At 44.2% G+C, this 18,204-nt stretch overlaps 2 protein-coding genes across 4 annotated transcripts in view; one reads left to right on the top strand and one right to left on the bottom strand.

Moving 5' to 3' along the window:
* LOC142814566 (sperm-specific sodium:proton exchanger-like) overlaps positions 1 to 18,204 on the top strand; it is an 86,349-nt gene that overhangs the window by 7,625 nt on the left and 60,520 nt on the right. The window lies entirely within an intron of this gene.
* LOC142814402 (uncharacterized) lies at positions 715 to 9,694 on the bottom strand. The gene is made up of 6 exons (XM_075893143.1): positions 9,681 to 9,694; positions 9,444 to 9,518; positions 5,894 to 5,952; positions 3,504 to 3,720; positions 2,545 to 2,812; positions 715 to 1,161 (listed from the first exon to the last, which is right to left on the bottom strand). The coding sequence occupies exons 1-6, from the start codon at positions 9,692 to 9,694 to the stop codon at positions 715 to 717; spliced, it is 1,080 nt and encodes a 359-aa protein (XP_075749258.1).

Raw genomic sequence — 18,204 nt, 5'->3', positions numbered from 1 at the left:
ATTTGTCATTATGAACGCGTACGAAGTCTTGTCGGGTGAGCTAGTGAATGATGTTTATAGATCGTATATGCTTCGCTTTTCATACACTTCACAGAAACCAACTACCAAGCTTCAAAATGGCGGTGTCTGCTTATAGATCGCATACAGTAATATATATATATATATATATATATATATATATATATATATATATATATATATATATATATATGCGTACCTAAGCATCGGCCATACAGAAAGGTATTACCTTTGTGGAGGCAATCTCTATATCGGGGCTGCTTTTCTGTTCTCACTGGTAAAGCGAGGGGTTCATTCGCTGCAATTTTAAGTGGATTTGTTTCCGATAGCTTTCTACATAAGAGTGAGTTCCACAAGCTCGGTGATAAAAAAAAAACAGGGTAGTGCTGAAGAACTAGCTTCCCGATCCTCAAACCTTCTAACCAACGCGTTACCTAGTTAAAAGCGAGACACGTGGCTTAGTCGCATGACCTTCGTACACCAGAAAGATAACGAATAGCGTATGCCCTGACAGATTATCTTCCAGTTTGTCACTGTATTAAAAAAATACATGCTGTTTACCTTGAATTACGCTGAGTCAAGTAGCCCAAACATCGCGCTTCTAGCTAAAGACGAAGTTATCTTCCTTCCTCTCCTTTCAGAACGGTTTACCATAGGTACCACGGCATGTTTTAGAAAATGTGTAAACGTCATATCCTAGAGAGTGAACGGGACGCCATTGTGAACACCGGAAGTGTTACCAATGCCACTCACTTGCGGCAGGATGCTCGTGCGGGCGAAGATGAAAAGCAGCTCGCCGCCGTACAACGATGACATGAAGAGCGAGAGGAAACCCGAGACGTCGTAAATGGCCGACCAGTACTTGCGCAGCAGGCCCTCGAGTTCGGTGCAGGCGACCAGGCGGTGAGAGGTGGTGAGGAGCGTGAAGGCTACCACGCCATCAACGCCCGAGATGCCCATCACTTCGAGCAGGCAGAAGGTGGCGTACGTCAGGCAGATGTGCAGGAACGTGTTGCTGCTCTGACTCTGGGGCGCCAGGCGCAGCGACCAGATGGCCACGGCTCCCATGAACACGCCGCCTATTGTGCCCATCACGTGCGACACCAGCAGGTGGTTCAGAATGGTCGTCACGCCCTGGTTTTCCTGAGCACAAAAAGACCACACCTCAGTTACCACGGAGCAATCCAAATGTCCAAACTAGAGGAATTGGTGGATTCTTGGGATGTCCTCGAGTACACTCAAACAAAACATCGAGTAAAACGTGTGTGTTTTTGTTCCACAACAGTAATTGTCATCTATCTCGCGTGCCTTTCCTTGCACTATCCCCACGCGCCCGGCACTTTCAGGTTACGAACGACATGTGCGCTATCGGCGTGACATGGCTCTTTTTGATAGGAAGGTGGCCAGCGCCGAGTTTTCAAGAAATGAAGCTCAAGCAAGCCGGATGGTTATTTTCGTAGCACGAAAAGACACCCTTATCACTCGATATTTTTTGAAAGTGTAGCCGAGAAGATACGGCCTTGTGCGTTGTTCGGCGTGCTTGCTGGGCGTCTGATACAGTATCACTTCACTCGAGTTTATAGCTTATACTAATGGCGCAACAATGCACTGTTCGAGACAGCAACCACGATAACTTATCGCTCCCTTTTTAAGTACTTTGCGTGTGTTATTATGTAATATACTGATTAAGAAGACAAGCGGGTGAAGGGGAGACAAAAAGTTAGGTGAGTAGATGAGATTGGGAATGCTGCGGGTATAAAGTGGCAGCATGCACAGTACCGAGTTCACTGGTGGTACATGGGAGAGGCCTTTGTCCTGCAGTGGGCGTAGCCAGGTTGATTATGATAATGATGATGATGATGATTGTACACAAGAGAGTCAAGATCGAAGTATAATGTTACTTTGTGACCAAAGTTTCCTGCGCCCTTCATTACTTGGACAAGCTAATCACACACATCTGCTATCGCAACATGAAATTGTGGCAGGGGCTGAAATACCAAAAGGCACGAATCTTATGCTCACCTAAAACAACAACAAAAGTGTCTTTATGACGCCGCCATTCTTGACTACCTATCTTCCTACAAAAAACGTCACAGTAGAGTGGCAGTGAGTCTCGGAGCATAGCCCTAGCTGCATGTACAATCGCCACGCCGTGTTCTCTCCTAGTGCGTTGTAATGGCGCGTTACAGACCGCGAACATTTTATCCACATGTCCCAGCATAATGTACGATGATTCGATTGCGAAGTGCGTTAACTATCACCAGCGCAAACTTATAACATATTGAATCATTATTATGGAAGCATACGAACTTTTCTGAGCCATCAGGGGGGGGGGGGGGAGAGAAAAACATTTATTGAATGAAGCTTGTGAATGAAGGTGCATCAGGAAATAAAAATTAATGATATTTTCTTTTGCTTTTGCAAAACAACACACACTAAAGGATTAGTGAATTCAGGCGTCTCAGTTTCCGATCTTAACGCAAGCGCCAGCAACTTGGCGATTTCATTATTCCAGAACATTCGTACATGGGCCTCGACGGTGTCAAGGACGGACCAGACGAACAGATTGTTGACGATGGACTCAGCCTGCAACATCGTGGTCAGTATGGGAAAGCGGCCTTCCTCGAGCAGCTCATCGGCGATGGGCAGCCGCTCAGAGGAACAAAGCAGGATGCCGAATAGCAAGCAGTTGTTGATGCCCTTGGTGCCCAGGAAGGTGTACGCATACAGTGCCGACACCACCGTGCTGATGCCTAGGGTTCCCACGGAGAAGACCGTGATCTCTCGGTGGCATCTGAAAATGAAAAAAAAATAGAGGAGTATAAAAAATATGGCGCACAAAGAGCTCCAACACTAAACAAAACGCTAAGCAGGAGTTGTTAACAATCCTACTTCAATTACGTTTAAAAAGAGCTCGTTATAGCGTTTTTATAAAAAGTGGTGGACGATTAAAAGCACTACGTGCGCCTCTACATATGGTGCAGACTTGGTTTAGAAAAAGTGTTTAACGATTTAGAGTACATCGTACTCTACTATGGGAGACTTTCACAGAATTGGCGGCGTCATACGCGGAAAATCCGGCGCCCGTAAGAGCAAAGAAACGATTACCCCGCAAGCAGCCCCACAAGGGTTCTTTGTGTATTTGAATGCACCGTTTTCCAATAACCGCTACTCTCCCACTTGTGTGCTTGTCGGCGATCATCAGTTTCTTATATGTCAATGTGATCGTTAGGCGAATCTTTCATCGAGGTGACATGTCTCTTTTGGTTTGTACATCTCATTGTTGCCTAGATATGAACGCGTGACCGCATCACGCTACTAAGCAAATGCATGAAGTTCACATTCACGGCATAGACGAAAAAAAAAGGGAAGCACATTGCGTCTGGAGAAAAAAAAACAAAGGTACTTCGCGTCGTAAGTTACCACGCGATCGCTCGATCTCGAGCGGTGGTCAACGAGATCGCCAGCGTGTGGCATGTAAACACCTGCGGAAGATGAAGTGGTTGATGCCCTGCGTGGCGTACACTGTTGCCGCCGGCACGAAAACCATGAGGACGTGGAACTTGATGTTTCGCAGCCACACTGAAAGTGAGTCGAGGCTCTTCTCGTTCTCCGCGTCCTGATACGAGAAACCGAAGCCCGCGATGAACATGAACACTGTGTACGGAAAGCGGATCCGGCGCTGCAACTTTTTCAAGGCCACTGTCAACAGAAGAAAGAAGTACTGTTAAGAGCTACAGTGCCGTCCAAGCATACGCAAAATACAAACGCTTCCGCTTCCACTGCAGTTCTTATGTTGTGTATATATGGTTGTTACGAAAAAAAATCACCTATCATGTCCATTGTCAGCAAGTGTGGCGAAACGAATCATGGTCCTGATCTATTGTGTGCAATGAAGTTGTTTACTACTGCTTGTATTGTGTAACGTGCACAATTGTAACGTAGATCGATGGTATATAACCAGTCAAAAGTCCTGCAGTCGTCCCCGATGGCATCTACTGCCTCCTATATCATGGTCATTGTGCATCGACCACCTTTTTTTGTTCGTGCGTCCGGCATCACTGAAGACCTGCAGCGGCACGACATCCTGGTTTGTTCCCCCAATATCAAAGTGGACACGTGGTGCGTTGAGACGTAAGGGTAGATTGACGACGGCATCCTATATTTTACTTTAATATCTAATGCGACGCTGATTGATTGATATATATGGTTTAACGTCCCAAACCCACCATATGATTATGAGAGACGCCATAGTGGAGGGCTCCGGAGATTTCGACCACTTGGGGTTCTTTAACGTGCACCCAAATCAGAGCACACGGGCTTAGAGCATTTGCGCTTCCATCGAAAATGTAGCCACTGCAGCCGGGACTCAATCCCATGACCTGCGGGTCAGCAGCCGAGTACCTTATCCACTAGACCACCGCGGCGGGGCATCAGATGCTACGCTGTGGAGGTTATTCAAGAAGTTTGGTCAACAAAACGTGTCAGTCCGCACATCTCGCGCTTGGACTTCCTCGTTGTTAATGCAGCCTCCGTGACTGGCTCCGGTGGAACGCTGTCAAAACTGATCGCGGAAGCCATAGTACGTTAACAAGGAGACGCTAAGAAATCTAAAACAATCTAAACACAACCATGAAAAAACGGGTCTTGTTTATTAAGGCATAAAAGAACTTCATACGAAAAGAAGACATCACATTACGGGTGATAAAATCTTTGAACTATTTCTTTGTACGAATGCACCATCGGAAAAAAGTCCATTCTCTCTAGCTTTTATATCATTGCATTTTATGTATGAATTTGAGTATAGTTCGCTTAGCTCCGCAAGCTGCACAGTCCTCATCATAAAATTGTTTCTTAGCGTGGCAGCCAAGGATGCCAGACACACAAATCAAGCACTAGCCGGGCACGAAACAAATCCAGCAAGCAAGACTGTGTCCGGATTAAGCATGGGCTCAGAGTTCAGGACCGCGAAAAGAGGTTTAGCCAGTCATCCAACGCATTCCTCCAATTTCTCGTAGAGGTGCGTTTAGTCGAAAAGCGTTCCGTCTCGGTCTGTCTCAGCCGTGAGGAACAGATTATCAAAAAGGCTCCATGTACACTTGTGATGATCATGCAGTAGAATCGAGAAAAGTGTCTTATTGATGACAGATGGCTGGTTTTATCCCGCTGGTCAACTGACAGATCAACGCGCGAAGCATTACGCAACGCCCTCTAAATGCATGATCGGTTGACGGAAACACAAAGCTGAATTCCCAGTACCTTCGGGTTGTTTAAACAAGAAATTTTTTGCAGTGTCCGCAAGGAGACATGAACCGAGGCAAACATTTCGAAGATGCAGGACTGATTGGCATTACCTCATTATGCTTCTTGTCCCGAATAATCTACACCTGTTGAATAACTGGTTTATAACATCTGCTTCCGGGTCGTTCAAAGTATTTAAACAGTAAAAGTTACAACATATTTGTTGACAAAAAGTTACCAATGGCGCTTTTTGATCGCGTCATTGGTATTTACCATACCAAATTTGAATCCAAATATCATGCAATGAAAGAATCGTGCGTCTTTAGAGGTGGTACAGTTGCCACATCTGAAGATGTGATATTTAACATAATAATTGTTCGCTTTGAAAGTCCCAAAACCACCATGAGATTGTGAGACGCCGTAGTTGAGAGCTCCGAGTATTTCGACCACCTGCGGTTTTATAAACTCGCGAAATTATTTTTCCCAGTAATACAAATTGCTGGTATGCCTTATAATTCATGATAACGGCCACCTTAACACCCTAATTGGCGCCTGGGGAGAAGGCGGACTTTTTTAGTCACTGCACATGAGAAACCTGCTTTTTTTTAAGGTTGGCACGTGACACGTCACCCACCTGCTGTGATGAGCACGGCGCAGATAACCAGGTAATCGTAGGACTCGCTCTTCCTTTGTCTGCAAGCAAATTTAAAATGACATTAGAAGAGATTGCGTATACATACCTCTTTCGAAATTTCTAGTGCGATCGTACCAGTTAGGTGCACTATCAAGCACGGGCCTTTGTTATAAGCGCCCAGCACATAGATGGTACGAGCAAATTTGCTGCTCAATACGATCTGCAGGCCTCAATTGAGCGTTCTTTTTCCGTAAGAAGCCATTCCATTATTCCACCGGGATACCGGTATATGATGCGTGCGAAGTTTGTACAGCTATTTAATCATACTGATATGAAATATACAGTTGGATAATCATCATTTTTTTTTGCATAATCATTGTCGTCTCTGTGTTCTTAATACAGCGCATAAAGTTTTCCAATACGACCCCCACTTCACGGTCTTTAGCTTTACTTCGAGTCCCCACGCAGCGTGTTGGGTGTATCCAGGAAGAGTAAGCTTCATAACTGGGGTGACGCGTCACAGCCCCTCGAAGCCCGCCTGTACCCTGTTTAGCTACCGGTGGGTGGCCGGCCGGCACTGGGGATCGAACCCCGCACCTCCCGTAGCTGAAGCGGACGCGTACGTGCAATGCCACAACTACGGTCTTTACTTCGAAGTCCTCGTTTTGCGTTTGGAAGAAATGTTCGACGATTCGGAGTACGATATATTATACTATGTGAGAGCACTAAGCTGCCGTCACGAAAGAAACATGTGTACATAGGATCACAACGAACATAGTGATTGGTCGGTGATTTATGATGTTATTCGTCGAATACATACAATACATAGCTGGTGGCTTACGTAAATTGTGCCAAAATTTAAAAATATCTAAGAGCCGTGTGGATTCACTTGAGGCAGACAATACTCGAAGCAGACAATTGAGGCGTTTTTTTAAAAAAAACGTCATATGCAGAAACCGAGAGTAGGCTAAATTTCAGTGAAACGTAAAGCATGCCTCATCGGTTTAATTTCTAGAACAGTTAAAATCAAAACGGGGCTATTCCTTAATGCAACATCAACTCGGAACGGCAGTTTGTAATCAAAAGTGAGCTAAGTAGTACTACAACTGTTTCAATCATAGTCACCCACAATCGTTAAACCAGCACTTTGCCAACAAACATGATTGAAACAACCAACATAGTCCTACCCAAAATGTTTTATTTGTGTCTTATTTGTTTTGTTGTCGTATTTACGATCCACAATTAGGTTTTCTAGGGTGAGTTGGAACTAACTTAAGGACCTCATGTTTAACGACTAAACGTGATTGTAAAGAGTAAGAGGCTGGCTTGCTTACTTCTTTTTGCATCTTAGTGATTCGTTTCGACTTAAGCGCAAGAGTATCTTGTCCTCAATTCACTCTAACTCGTTATATTTCAAATCAAATGGGTATGAAATAAAGATATCGGGCATCTACCTATTCCTTGAAGAAGAAGAAGTGATTCGAAGCGGCATGTCATAAAACTAACTGGAACACGTTTCAAGGACTTCACTGAATGCCAGGAACAATAAAACACTGGTGACAGTCCAAAATAGTGCCCCTTTTGCCAAGAAAGACGACTCGCTCTTCAAGTCTAGTAATCACCAGTACGCCTATGCGTCGAAGCGCGGCAGCGACATAAACACAAGTATGATGACAACTATATCGCTAAATATTGCTATACGGTACATTCGAACTGTTTTACACTTATTTCATGAACTCATTCATGTCCAAATGAAATGTTTCGATGTATATGAGCCAAATACAGGCGATATTGGGCTATGTAGATTTTAGCCACAATATAGATTTGTGGTATTTAGGGAAGGAAAACATACTGGCAAAAAGTTGTTTCATCAGGCCCATCCATATTTTCAGTAGAAAAAAGTGCCTTTTCCTCAGTTTTAGTTAAAGTGCATTTAGCTCTTTTAGAAAAAAACGTGTCAATTTCTTGCATATTTTGAAACTCCTTAGTTACTAAACTAATTCTTGAACTTCTCACGTAATTCAGTAAAATCAAAGCCTAACTATCAAGGAGAAAATTGCAAGAAAATTGGAGAAGCCTTAATCGATCAAGGGACAATTTTAAGCTGGGCACAAATACGTTTTTTTTTTCTACAAGTCTGTCAAGAAAGCCGCACTACTTGAAATGCGCAGCGGCGCCTTGTCTTAAAAGGCTTACTGCCGGTGAAAATCTCATGTCCTCAACTACTACCGACATAGTGATCTGCCGGCTGATTTGCATTGAAAGGGCCCTGCCCCACTTTTTGAAGTAACTATCGAATGGTCTCACTAAAGGAGTTTGTCGCCTCACAAATCTATTGCTGCAATACATTTTAGAAATCATCACGTATGAATGGAATCAGAGGTTTGGCGCACGCTGTGATTGCTTTCTCTCTCCTCTCGTCCAAGCGAGCGTGTTGGAAGCTAAGCAGGGAGGGATGGCATGAGTATAGGAAGTTACGTCACGAGTGTGTCATGAACTTTAGCACTTTTTTTTCTTCAAAAACGCAGCTCTTTTTTACTGTGAACGTCTAAGGCCTCTAGGGAAAAAATCTATAGTAGGGACAACCACGCCTCGTCGCCTCGGCCTTCTTCCCCAGCAGCAGCAAGGCCTGTGTGCTGTCCGCCAGGAAACTGCTGACACAGGCATACCCACTATTTGCGCACAAAGAGAGGGTAAGATGATGTAGCTTTGAAGCGTGCGCTTGCTTCGATGGCCGTGGCACAAGCAAAAAAATAAAAGAACTCAGACTATAGAACATATTAGTACTCCTAAACTACTTTTTTCTCATTGCTCTATTCGTTCATTTATTTATTTTTCTTTCTGACACCATCTGTTTCATTTTCTACATCCGTTAGTTCTGATTGTTCATTTCTTATATTTATTTTTGCCCTTGATCTCTCTAATTAGCTTAAAAAACATGGGCTAACAAATAACAGTATTGCCTTAGAACTACCCGGTTCTTGACCAATCCCCCAGCGTGAGCGTGTGCCACAATTTCTAGGCTCTTCCTTCCATCCTTCTTCTTCCCTTCAAGATAAAACACGCGACAGAGGACGGACAAGATGGTGCTTGCACTACCAAGTACAAGGAATCCAAGGTGCCTGCACACTGACATGAATGACCCTACTTTAGTTATTTCTAGGGACTTGATGAACACTGGGCACGTGGTGGCCTCCCGCAGTTCATTATGCTGCCCTCGATGCTCAAGTAAGGCAACGGCCGTGAATTAGGGTAAATTGCGTGGTCATTGGGCCTATTACATCATCTATAGAAATAATAGGGGCAATTTCTTGCTGACTTAGGGAAATAATTTCAAATTCCAGGCCACTTGCTGCGCTATATAGTTCGGCTAGCGTTTCCTCAGGATCCTCGACTACCGACCGGCAGCGTTTTCAGACCATGCTGAAAAAGTGGTGCGAGTCACCTTTAAGTTACAAAAATCTGCGCCATATTGTTATAGCTAAATGTAATCGAAGCACCCTCCAGTGATTCCGGCCATCAACGTAGAGATGTAGCTCCATTTACTCACGATACGCCACCAGCGACGTCAACTTTGAACTTGGTGTATTCTTCAGCGCTGTACTTCGTCGAGCGTGGAGTGGTGCTGGAAGAACAGGGAAAAAACCGCAGTGGGTCAGACGAGCTTGGGGAGATGTAGTTGGGATTCGCGAGCACGTCATGGGACAAGGAAAAAGACACCGACGTGACAGACACGGTGCTGAATTAGAGGCTCACGCACACTTAGGTTGGACGAATTGCGACTTACTTGGAGGAGCTCATGGCATTCGAAGACTCGTTCCTGCGCAGCGACGCGGTCTTCGAACATTCGCGATAAGAACGCGCGGCAATACTGTCCTCGAGCCACCTCGAGTCGCGCGACACCTCGAGACGTAGAAGTTGAAGTGCTACGTGACAGGCTAATACCCACTCTGGAGGAAAATGGCTCATGCTATAGAACTCTGTAAACGTAAACTCATTTCTTTCACCCGCAAACAATCTAACTCCGATTTTTGCTACGTCATTAACAACTCTGTCATATCTCGTGTTCAGTCATTCAAGTATCCAGGGATAAACATGACTCACAATCTTTCATGGCGCCCCCAAATTACCGCTATCTGTGCTAAAGCATCCCAAACGCTTGGATACACTCTTCGTAACCTCCGTAAATAGCCACCTACCGTTCGCAAGTTAGGGTACCTTACCTTCATTCGCCCACAGTTAGTTGGTCCTTAATCAAGCCTACTTAATTACTCACTTAGAGCTTGTTCAAAACCGTGCCACTTGTTTTATTAGCGGAAATTACGAACAAAGATCCTGTATTTGCTGCACCCTCTTCAGGTTCGCCGGTGTGTTTCCCTTTTATGCCTGCTTCATGGATATGTTCAAAATACCAGGCCTCATTCTCCATTTTTGAAAACCCCACTGCGCATGTCTAGGCGGCTCCATAATCGGGGCAGTTTCGAGCACATCTTCGGCAATACAAGGGTGTTTAATTGTTCTGCGCTGTTACATGCCATCTAGCTTTGGAACAATCTCCCTGGTGATATCACTTCGATCCCAAATCGCAAGGCTTCTCACTACCGCTTACTCGAACATTTCATCCTTACGTAGTTATTTTTCATTCATTCTCTCTAGATGTGTTATCTTATGTTTTAAATTGTTTAATCATGTCACATGTTAGCATTGTAAACGCTGCCAAAATTTTCTTTATTTTACAGTCAATGACTGTTAATGTTAATTAGGTTCGTGTTTCGTGCACGCTCTTCCTTTGTTTAGTTTTTCTACTGAGGTGTTACTCTTGCTCTTCTGGCAGTCGATTACATCACAGTGCACTTGTCTTGTCTCGTCTTGTCGCCTAGGATATCTTGGCTCATACCCACATTGGGGATTGACTTTCCAGATTGTACCGTTTCGAATTCATCTTTTTCTATATTTACAGGTGTCCTATTTTACCATGTATCGCCCCCTTACACAATGCCTCGATAAGGAGGCTGTAGCGTATTGTGAATAAATAAATTAATTAATTAAAAATAAATCACTGAATAAATAAATAAATATACATATAATCACGCCAGCATTGGCGTTGATGATTTTTATCCTTTTGACAAAAAAAGTTGGAATAACTCATATAAAATAATAAGGTTGGCTCAGGAAGTTCCTTCAAAACAGTTTTGATTGAATTAAAATTTCGTATGTCATCTTCGTCATCTAAGAAACAGTCAGCGGATATCGACAATCACTCATAACTGAGTATGAGTCATATGTGTGAAAGAGACATGTAAATGCGCAAGAGAAGAAATAAAAGCGTAACAATAAAACATGCCATCATGTATAATTATTTTTATATGGGTATTCATCAGGGCCTAAAAATTTTAACTATTTATATGATTGTATAACACAAATAAGTACCGTCAAAGGAATGTTGGACAAATAAAACTATATATATATATATATATATATATATATATATATATATATATATATATATATATATATATATATATATATAGGAAAGAATTGTATACCTGAGGGTTCGCTTTTACGTGTTTGGACACAAAATTAATGAGATCTAACAGACAATAAATCAAGGAATCTATAGGGGAAGTTATTAGAACCAATGTAATGCAGATAAGAGGAAAGAAATGTGGGTGAAAAAATAACTTGCCGTGAACAGGAATCAAACCTACGACCACCGAATAACGCGTTCGATGCTCTACCACTGAGCTATCACGGCGGCTACCCCCCCAGCCACTTTATTTGGTTTATGTGTGAATTTGTAGGAGTGTCAGTCAGACCCATTTGTAGCCATGGCGGTGAGTGATATATATATATATATATATATATATATATATATATATATATATATATATATATATATATATATATATATAGTCTAGTAGATCCTCCGTGAGTGGTCACAACGTGGTTTATTTCGACGTTTCGGCCTAGAGTCTGGCCTTCATCAGGAATAAAGGTACAGTTTGTTGGTGCTCAGTTTTATACAATCTCAAATCAGACGACTCAAGATTTTACGAACGCCTCCCAGGTGATCCGACAGACGAATACAAACGTATCGTATCAACAGAACTAAAGAAACTGTTGGACGCAGAAAAGATAACCAACACTGACCACAAACTGATGTAAGCAGCATACCCTCGTCCAGGTCGCTTCTACATCCTCCCGAAAATTCATAAACCCGGTAACCCAGGTCGACCAATCATATCAGGCATCGGTACAATAACTGAACCCATATCAGGGTACGTGGACAAACTAATAAGCCACATTCCATGCACTTTCGCGTCGTACATAAAAGACACCACACATTTTCTTCGAGACATTGCAGGTATCTGTGTGCCGAAAAACTCGTACTTGGTTACTCTTGATGTCTCTTCATTATATACAAATATTCCTCACGATGACGGCATAGCTGCATTACAAAACATGTACACAAACCATAGACAATCTAACACCCCAGATTTCTCTGCCATTGCAACATTGACGAGGATGGTCCTCGAATTAAATTCATTCGAGTTTAACCAAGAGTATTTTCGACAAATCAGCGGGACCGCTAAGGGCACCAAAATGGCACCTAATTATGCCAACATATTTATGGGAAAACTAGAATCTGAATTTCTCGCACAAAGTTCCTTGAAACCAATGTTATACAGAAGATACATAGACGACATCTTTCTTATTTGAACCCACAGTGAGGACGAACTTCTCAGCTTTATAGGCACTTACAATGCTGTACATCTGAACATACACTTCACACACACATACTCGCAAGTTACCGTAAATTTTCTTGATGTTACCATAACGATAGAAGAAGAGAAGCTCTCTACAACCCTATATCGCAAACCAACGGATAGACAACAATACCTTCATTACCAAAGCGATCACCCACGCCACTGTAAAAACAGTATTCCATACAGCCAGGCTCACCGGTTTAAGCGAATAATCTGCTCTAGAGACGCTGACTTCGACACGAGCTCACAGAGGCTAAAACTTATGCTCGAGCAACAAAAATATCCCCCCCCCCCATGTAATTAATGACGCTGTTCAAAAAGCGAGAAAACTAAAGCGTGAAGACTTACTTATGAAGCGACCACCACGAGAAGACCCACAACGAACAAACCTCTGCTTGATTTACAGCACAAACTTCCCCAATGTAAACAAAATCCTTAAACGACATTACAACATTCTGGAACAAAGTGAACGTCTGAAACGCGCATTCCCATCCGCTCCAGGCGTCGTTTATGGTGCATTCAGACGACGGACCGAATCCGGATTTGTTTTGGACGCGGACAGCTAATCCGCGGATGGTCCGCCTGTAGGCGCATCCACACGACGGACGGTGTCCTAGGGGAAAACAGCCGGATTACCCTCGACAGCAGATTCGGCGCTCACCTGCGCCCGCTGGCAGCAGACCAGTTTGAGAGTATTCAACATGGATGCCCGCAAGAAGTGAAGCTTGGCTGCGATGTCTGTCGTGTTGTGACAAATGAACGAGTAGTGTTATTCTTTCAGGAAAAAAGGGAGTTGCTAGCAGGATATTCTTTCAACTACATTATTCCCCGCTTGTAGAACTTCTAAACGTGTCTCCCGCCTTTTTTTTTTTTTTTAGAAGCGGCACGTCGCCGGTTGCAGAAGTTGGAATATTTCACCACCATGACGGCTAAGAATCTCGCGTGTTAAGCGACGGCGGTGACATTTCCCGAACCACCAAAAGTGATTTCTGCACATTTAATCACCTGGGAACAAAGTCTCCGGAAACTAAGTAAACAATGCTCAAGCGTAGATGATGCCGACCAGTCATGCAGCTGTCCGCGAGCCATGGAGGACATGCCGCGAGCAGACGAAAAGTGTACTGGTTGCCACCGACCCCAAGCTATTCCGCTGAAGTACCGGCTCTCCCCCGCCAGAATCCCGATGTGAGAAACAGGTTGGGTTCATCCGTCCGCGAGCCGCGCGGACGAGTCGCGGACGAGGGGAATCGCTGATGTGAGGTCACGTGACACGCCGTCCGTCCCACCACATCGGGATTCGGTCCGTCGTCTGAATGCACCATTACCGACGACCACGTAACCTCAAAGACACCCTTGTCCACTCCCAAATTAACACATCACCCCCCAATAATTCATGCCGCCCTTGCTTAAAGCCACGATGTTTTGTATGTAAAGCGATGCAAGAAACAGACAAAGCAACCAGCACGCAATCCAAGTTTTTGATTAACAGACGAGGAAACCTAACATGCGATTCCTCTAATGTGGTGTACCTACTCGAATGCAACGTGTGTGGTATGCAGTACATCGGACAAACAGAAACACCATTTGGGATTCGCTTCAATAATCACAGAGCCCATGCGAAATCAGCCCCAAGTCTACCTCTATCAAAACATCTCAATCTTCCCGACCATGCATTCGACAAACTATCAGTAACGCTCTTAGAGACGGGATTTAAATCACATCGAGAACGTGAACAACGAGAGTCATACCTTATCCACCGATTGAACACCCTCGATAGAGGAATAAATGAGAATCCTGGTACACTTGCAGCAATTAAAGCATTAGAAAACAATAAGGGCAACAATGAAAATAGTAACTGAGTTCACGGCACTGCAGCTGCGAAGGGCGCTGGACAACCCAAAACAATTCCAAATGTAACTACTCTTCCTAAGTGCAGCTGTCGTCTGTTTTCTGTTTTATTTTACTACCCAATCAAGTGTGCCATGCACGACATGCCCAACAGCAACCATGAGCACAGCCGGGAGGCCCCCACGACACGCGTAATTTAGAAGCGGGCAAGGAATTCGCATTGCACGCGCTTGCACAGCCTACCACAATACGGGGCACCCCTATTTTTTACGACGAAATGTTGACAGGGCGTGGAGTAGTTAAAGGCTTAGAACTTCCTGAAATGCCCGCTGACCAGCCTATGCCACAATACGCGGCCCCCGTCCTTCTACGACGAATTGTTTACGGGACCCCGAGTAGTGAAAGGCTTAGGACTTCCTCAAAAGCTCTTTTTTGCCCCACACCGAACCGCCAGTGCCAGGAGGCCGTCTGATCGGGAGGAATGCGCTAGTGAACGGAAACATACACAGACCGCTGACATGGCTGACATCAGAAAGGTGAAGCGGAGAGGGGGAAGATAGATGGGGGGGGGGAAGTTGAAGGAAAACTGGAAAGGGGGCACCCGAGGGGCGTCCACCGTATATTATTTTTCTCTTTTTTCTTTTTTTCCTTTTCTTTTCTTTTTTCCTTTCCTTTTTTTCCCTCTTTCCTTGCCCTCTGATTTGAGATTGTATAAAGCTGAGCACCAACAAACTGTACCTTTATTCCTGATGAAGGCCAGACTCTAGGCCGAAACGTCGAAATAAACCACGTTGTGACCGCTCATGGAGGATCTACTAGACTATACGCAACGCTACGGCCACTCAACCACCATGCCTGCCTATATATATATATATATATACATTTATATATATATATATATATATATATATATATATATATATATATATATATATATATATATATATATATATATGTATATATATATATATATATATATATATATACATATATATAAGGGAGAGAAGTGTATACCTAAGGGCTCGTATTTCCGTGGTTCAACACAATATTAATGAGATATAACAGACAGACAGTAATGCCAAGGAATGTACAGGGGAAGTTATTAGAACCAATGAAATGTAAATAAGAATAAAGAAGAAAGAAAATTGGATGAAAAAATTACCAGCTGTGAGCAGGAATCGAACCCACAACCTTCGAATAACGCGTTCGATGCTCTAACCACTGAGCTATCACAGCGGCCGTCCCTCCATCCACTTTTTGGGGTTTATATGTGAATTTAGAAGTAGGAGTGACAGTCAGCGCCATCTATAAGCCAAACAACGAGTGTGAAAACACTCTTATTTGCATGTTTTGGCGTCACGTAGCACGTGAACTTATTATGAGCGGGCAGTTGATTAATTGTCCCTCTTATACAACCTAACCTAAACACACCAAGTCTGCCAGTACGAGACCCTCGTTCAATGAAAATAAGGGAGAGAAGTGTATACCTAAAGGCTCGTATTTCCGTGGTTCAACACAATATTAATGAGATATAACAGACAGTAATGCCAAGGAATGTACAGGGGAAGTTATTAGAACCAATGAAATGTAAATAAGAATAAAGAAGAAAGAAAAGTGGATGAAAAAATTATCAGCTGTGAGCAGGAATCGAACCCACGACCTTCGAATAACGCGTTCGATGCTCTAACCACTGAGCTATCACAGCGGCCGTCCCTCCATCCACTTTTTGGGGTTTATATGTGAATTTAGAAGTAGGAGTGACAGTCAGCGCCATCTATAAGCCAAACAACGAGTGTGAAAACACTCTTATTCGCATGTTTTGGCGTCACGTAGCACGTGAACTTATTATGAGCGGGCAGCTGATTAATTGTCCCTCTTATACAACCTAACCTAAACACACGAAGTCTGCCAGTACGAGACCCTCGTTCAATGAAAATAAGGGAGAGAAGTTTATAATAATTTCACGTGCTACGTGACGCCAAAACATGCGAATAAGAGTGTTTTCACACTCGTTGTTTGGCTTATAGATGGCGCTGACTGTCACTCCTACTTCTAATTTCACATATAAACCCCAAAAAGTGGATGGAGGGACGGCCGCTGTGATAGCTCAGTGGTTAGAGCATCGAACGCGTTATTCGAAGGTCGTGGGTTCGATTCCTGCTCACAGCAGGTAATTTTTTCATTCACTTTTCTTTCTTCTTTATTCTTATTTACATTTCATTGGTTCTAATAACTTCCCCTGTACATTCCTTGGCATTACTGTCTGTTATATCTCATATATATATATATATATATATATATATATATATATATATATATATATATTGTGAGACGACGTCAGGTACGAAGGAGCGACCGTTTTATTGTCAGCCCAGACGCGCGAGCCAGCAACCGAACAAGCAGCGAGCCGCTACGATGATGATGATCACGGTGCTTTGTATGCGCAGGTGAAAGTGAAAATGATGAGCAACACAATCAGCGCTCACACTATTTCCCCCCTACACGAAAGCGGTCTGCAAGACGTTCATTTAGTAAGTGTATGAGCGCTGGATATAAGGTTTCAGGCGAGACACATGGACGATCTCGGTCCCGCGACGACGGCGATCAGAAGCCGAAGTAACCGGCGCGACGCGATAATTTACGGCCGATGTTCGTTCAAGCACGGTGTAAGGACCCAGGTATCTGTGAATGAATTTTTCACAGAGGCCGGGTGTGCGAACAGGTGTCCAGAGGAGCACTTCGTCGCCTGGGTAGAATGACACAACTCGACGTGTCGCATCACAACGAACTTTTCGCTGGGCCTGAATGGTAGAGGTGTTGGCGCGGGCGATTGTGCGGCAGTGGTTGACACGGGCAGCGAATTCTTCCGGAAGGGACGCAGATGGGACAGAAGGCGTGGACAAAAAGCTGGTGTCTAGAACAAAAGATGGTGCACGGCCATACACAAGAAAAAACGGGCTGTAACTTGTAGTGCGTTGTATGGCAGTGTTATAGGCAAACGTGACGAAAGGTAGTATTGTGTCCCAGTTCTTGTGATCGGGTTGGACATACATAGAGATCATGTCTGACAAAGTTCTATGAAAACGCTCAGTAAGACCATTGGTTTGCGGATGATATGCCGAGGTGGTCTTATGGATTGTGTCAGAGGCCTGTAAAACTTCAGCGAGCACACGAGAAAGAAATGTCTTGCCACGGTCACTCAGGAGAACACGAGGGGCGCCGTGGCGCAGGATAATGGCACGCAGAACAAAGTCGGCTACTTCGCTGGCAGCTCCAGTAGGAAGAGCTGCCGTCTCAGCGTAGCGAGTAAGATGGTCTACGGCAGTAACAATCCAGCGGTGACCGGCGGCGGTAAGCGGAAGGGGTCCGTATAAGTCTATGCCGACGAACTCGAAGGGAGCGGATGGGCACGGGAGAGGCTGTAGAGGGCCGGCGGGAAGAGATGTCGAACGTTTTCGGTGCTGACATGATGAACAGGAAGTGACGTACCTGGAAACACTAGTGGAGAGGCCAGGCCAGAAGCAGCGAGTCTTAATGCGATCGTAGGTTTTATGAAAACCCAAGTGGCCAGCCGTCGGGTCGTCATGAAAGGCTTCTAAGACTTGGAGTCGAAGTGAGCGAGGTATGACCGGGACCCATCGGCTACCGAGAGGATGGTAAGTTTGTCGAAGTAGCGTTCCGTCATGAAGTTTGAAA

This window comes from Rhipicephalus microplus, chromosome 4, assembly GCF_043290135.1.
Source record: "Rhipicephalus microplus isolate Deutch F79 chromosome 4, USDA_Rmic, whole genome shotgun sequence".
Taxonomy (NCBI): Eukaryota; Metazoa; Arthropoda; class Arachnida; order Ixodida; family Ixodidae; genus Rhipicephalus; species Rhipicephalus microplus.
Note: the sequence above shows the minus strand (reverse complement) of the source record. Positions and strands in the feature narration are given on the sequence as shown.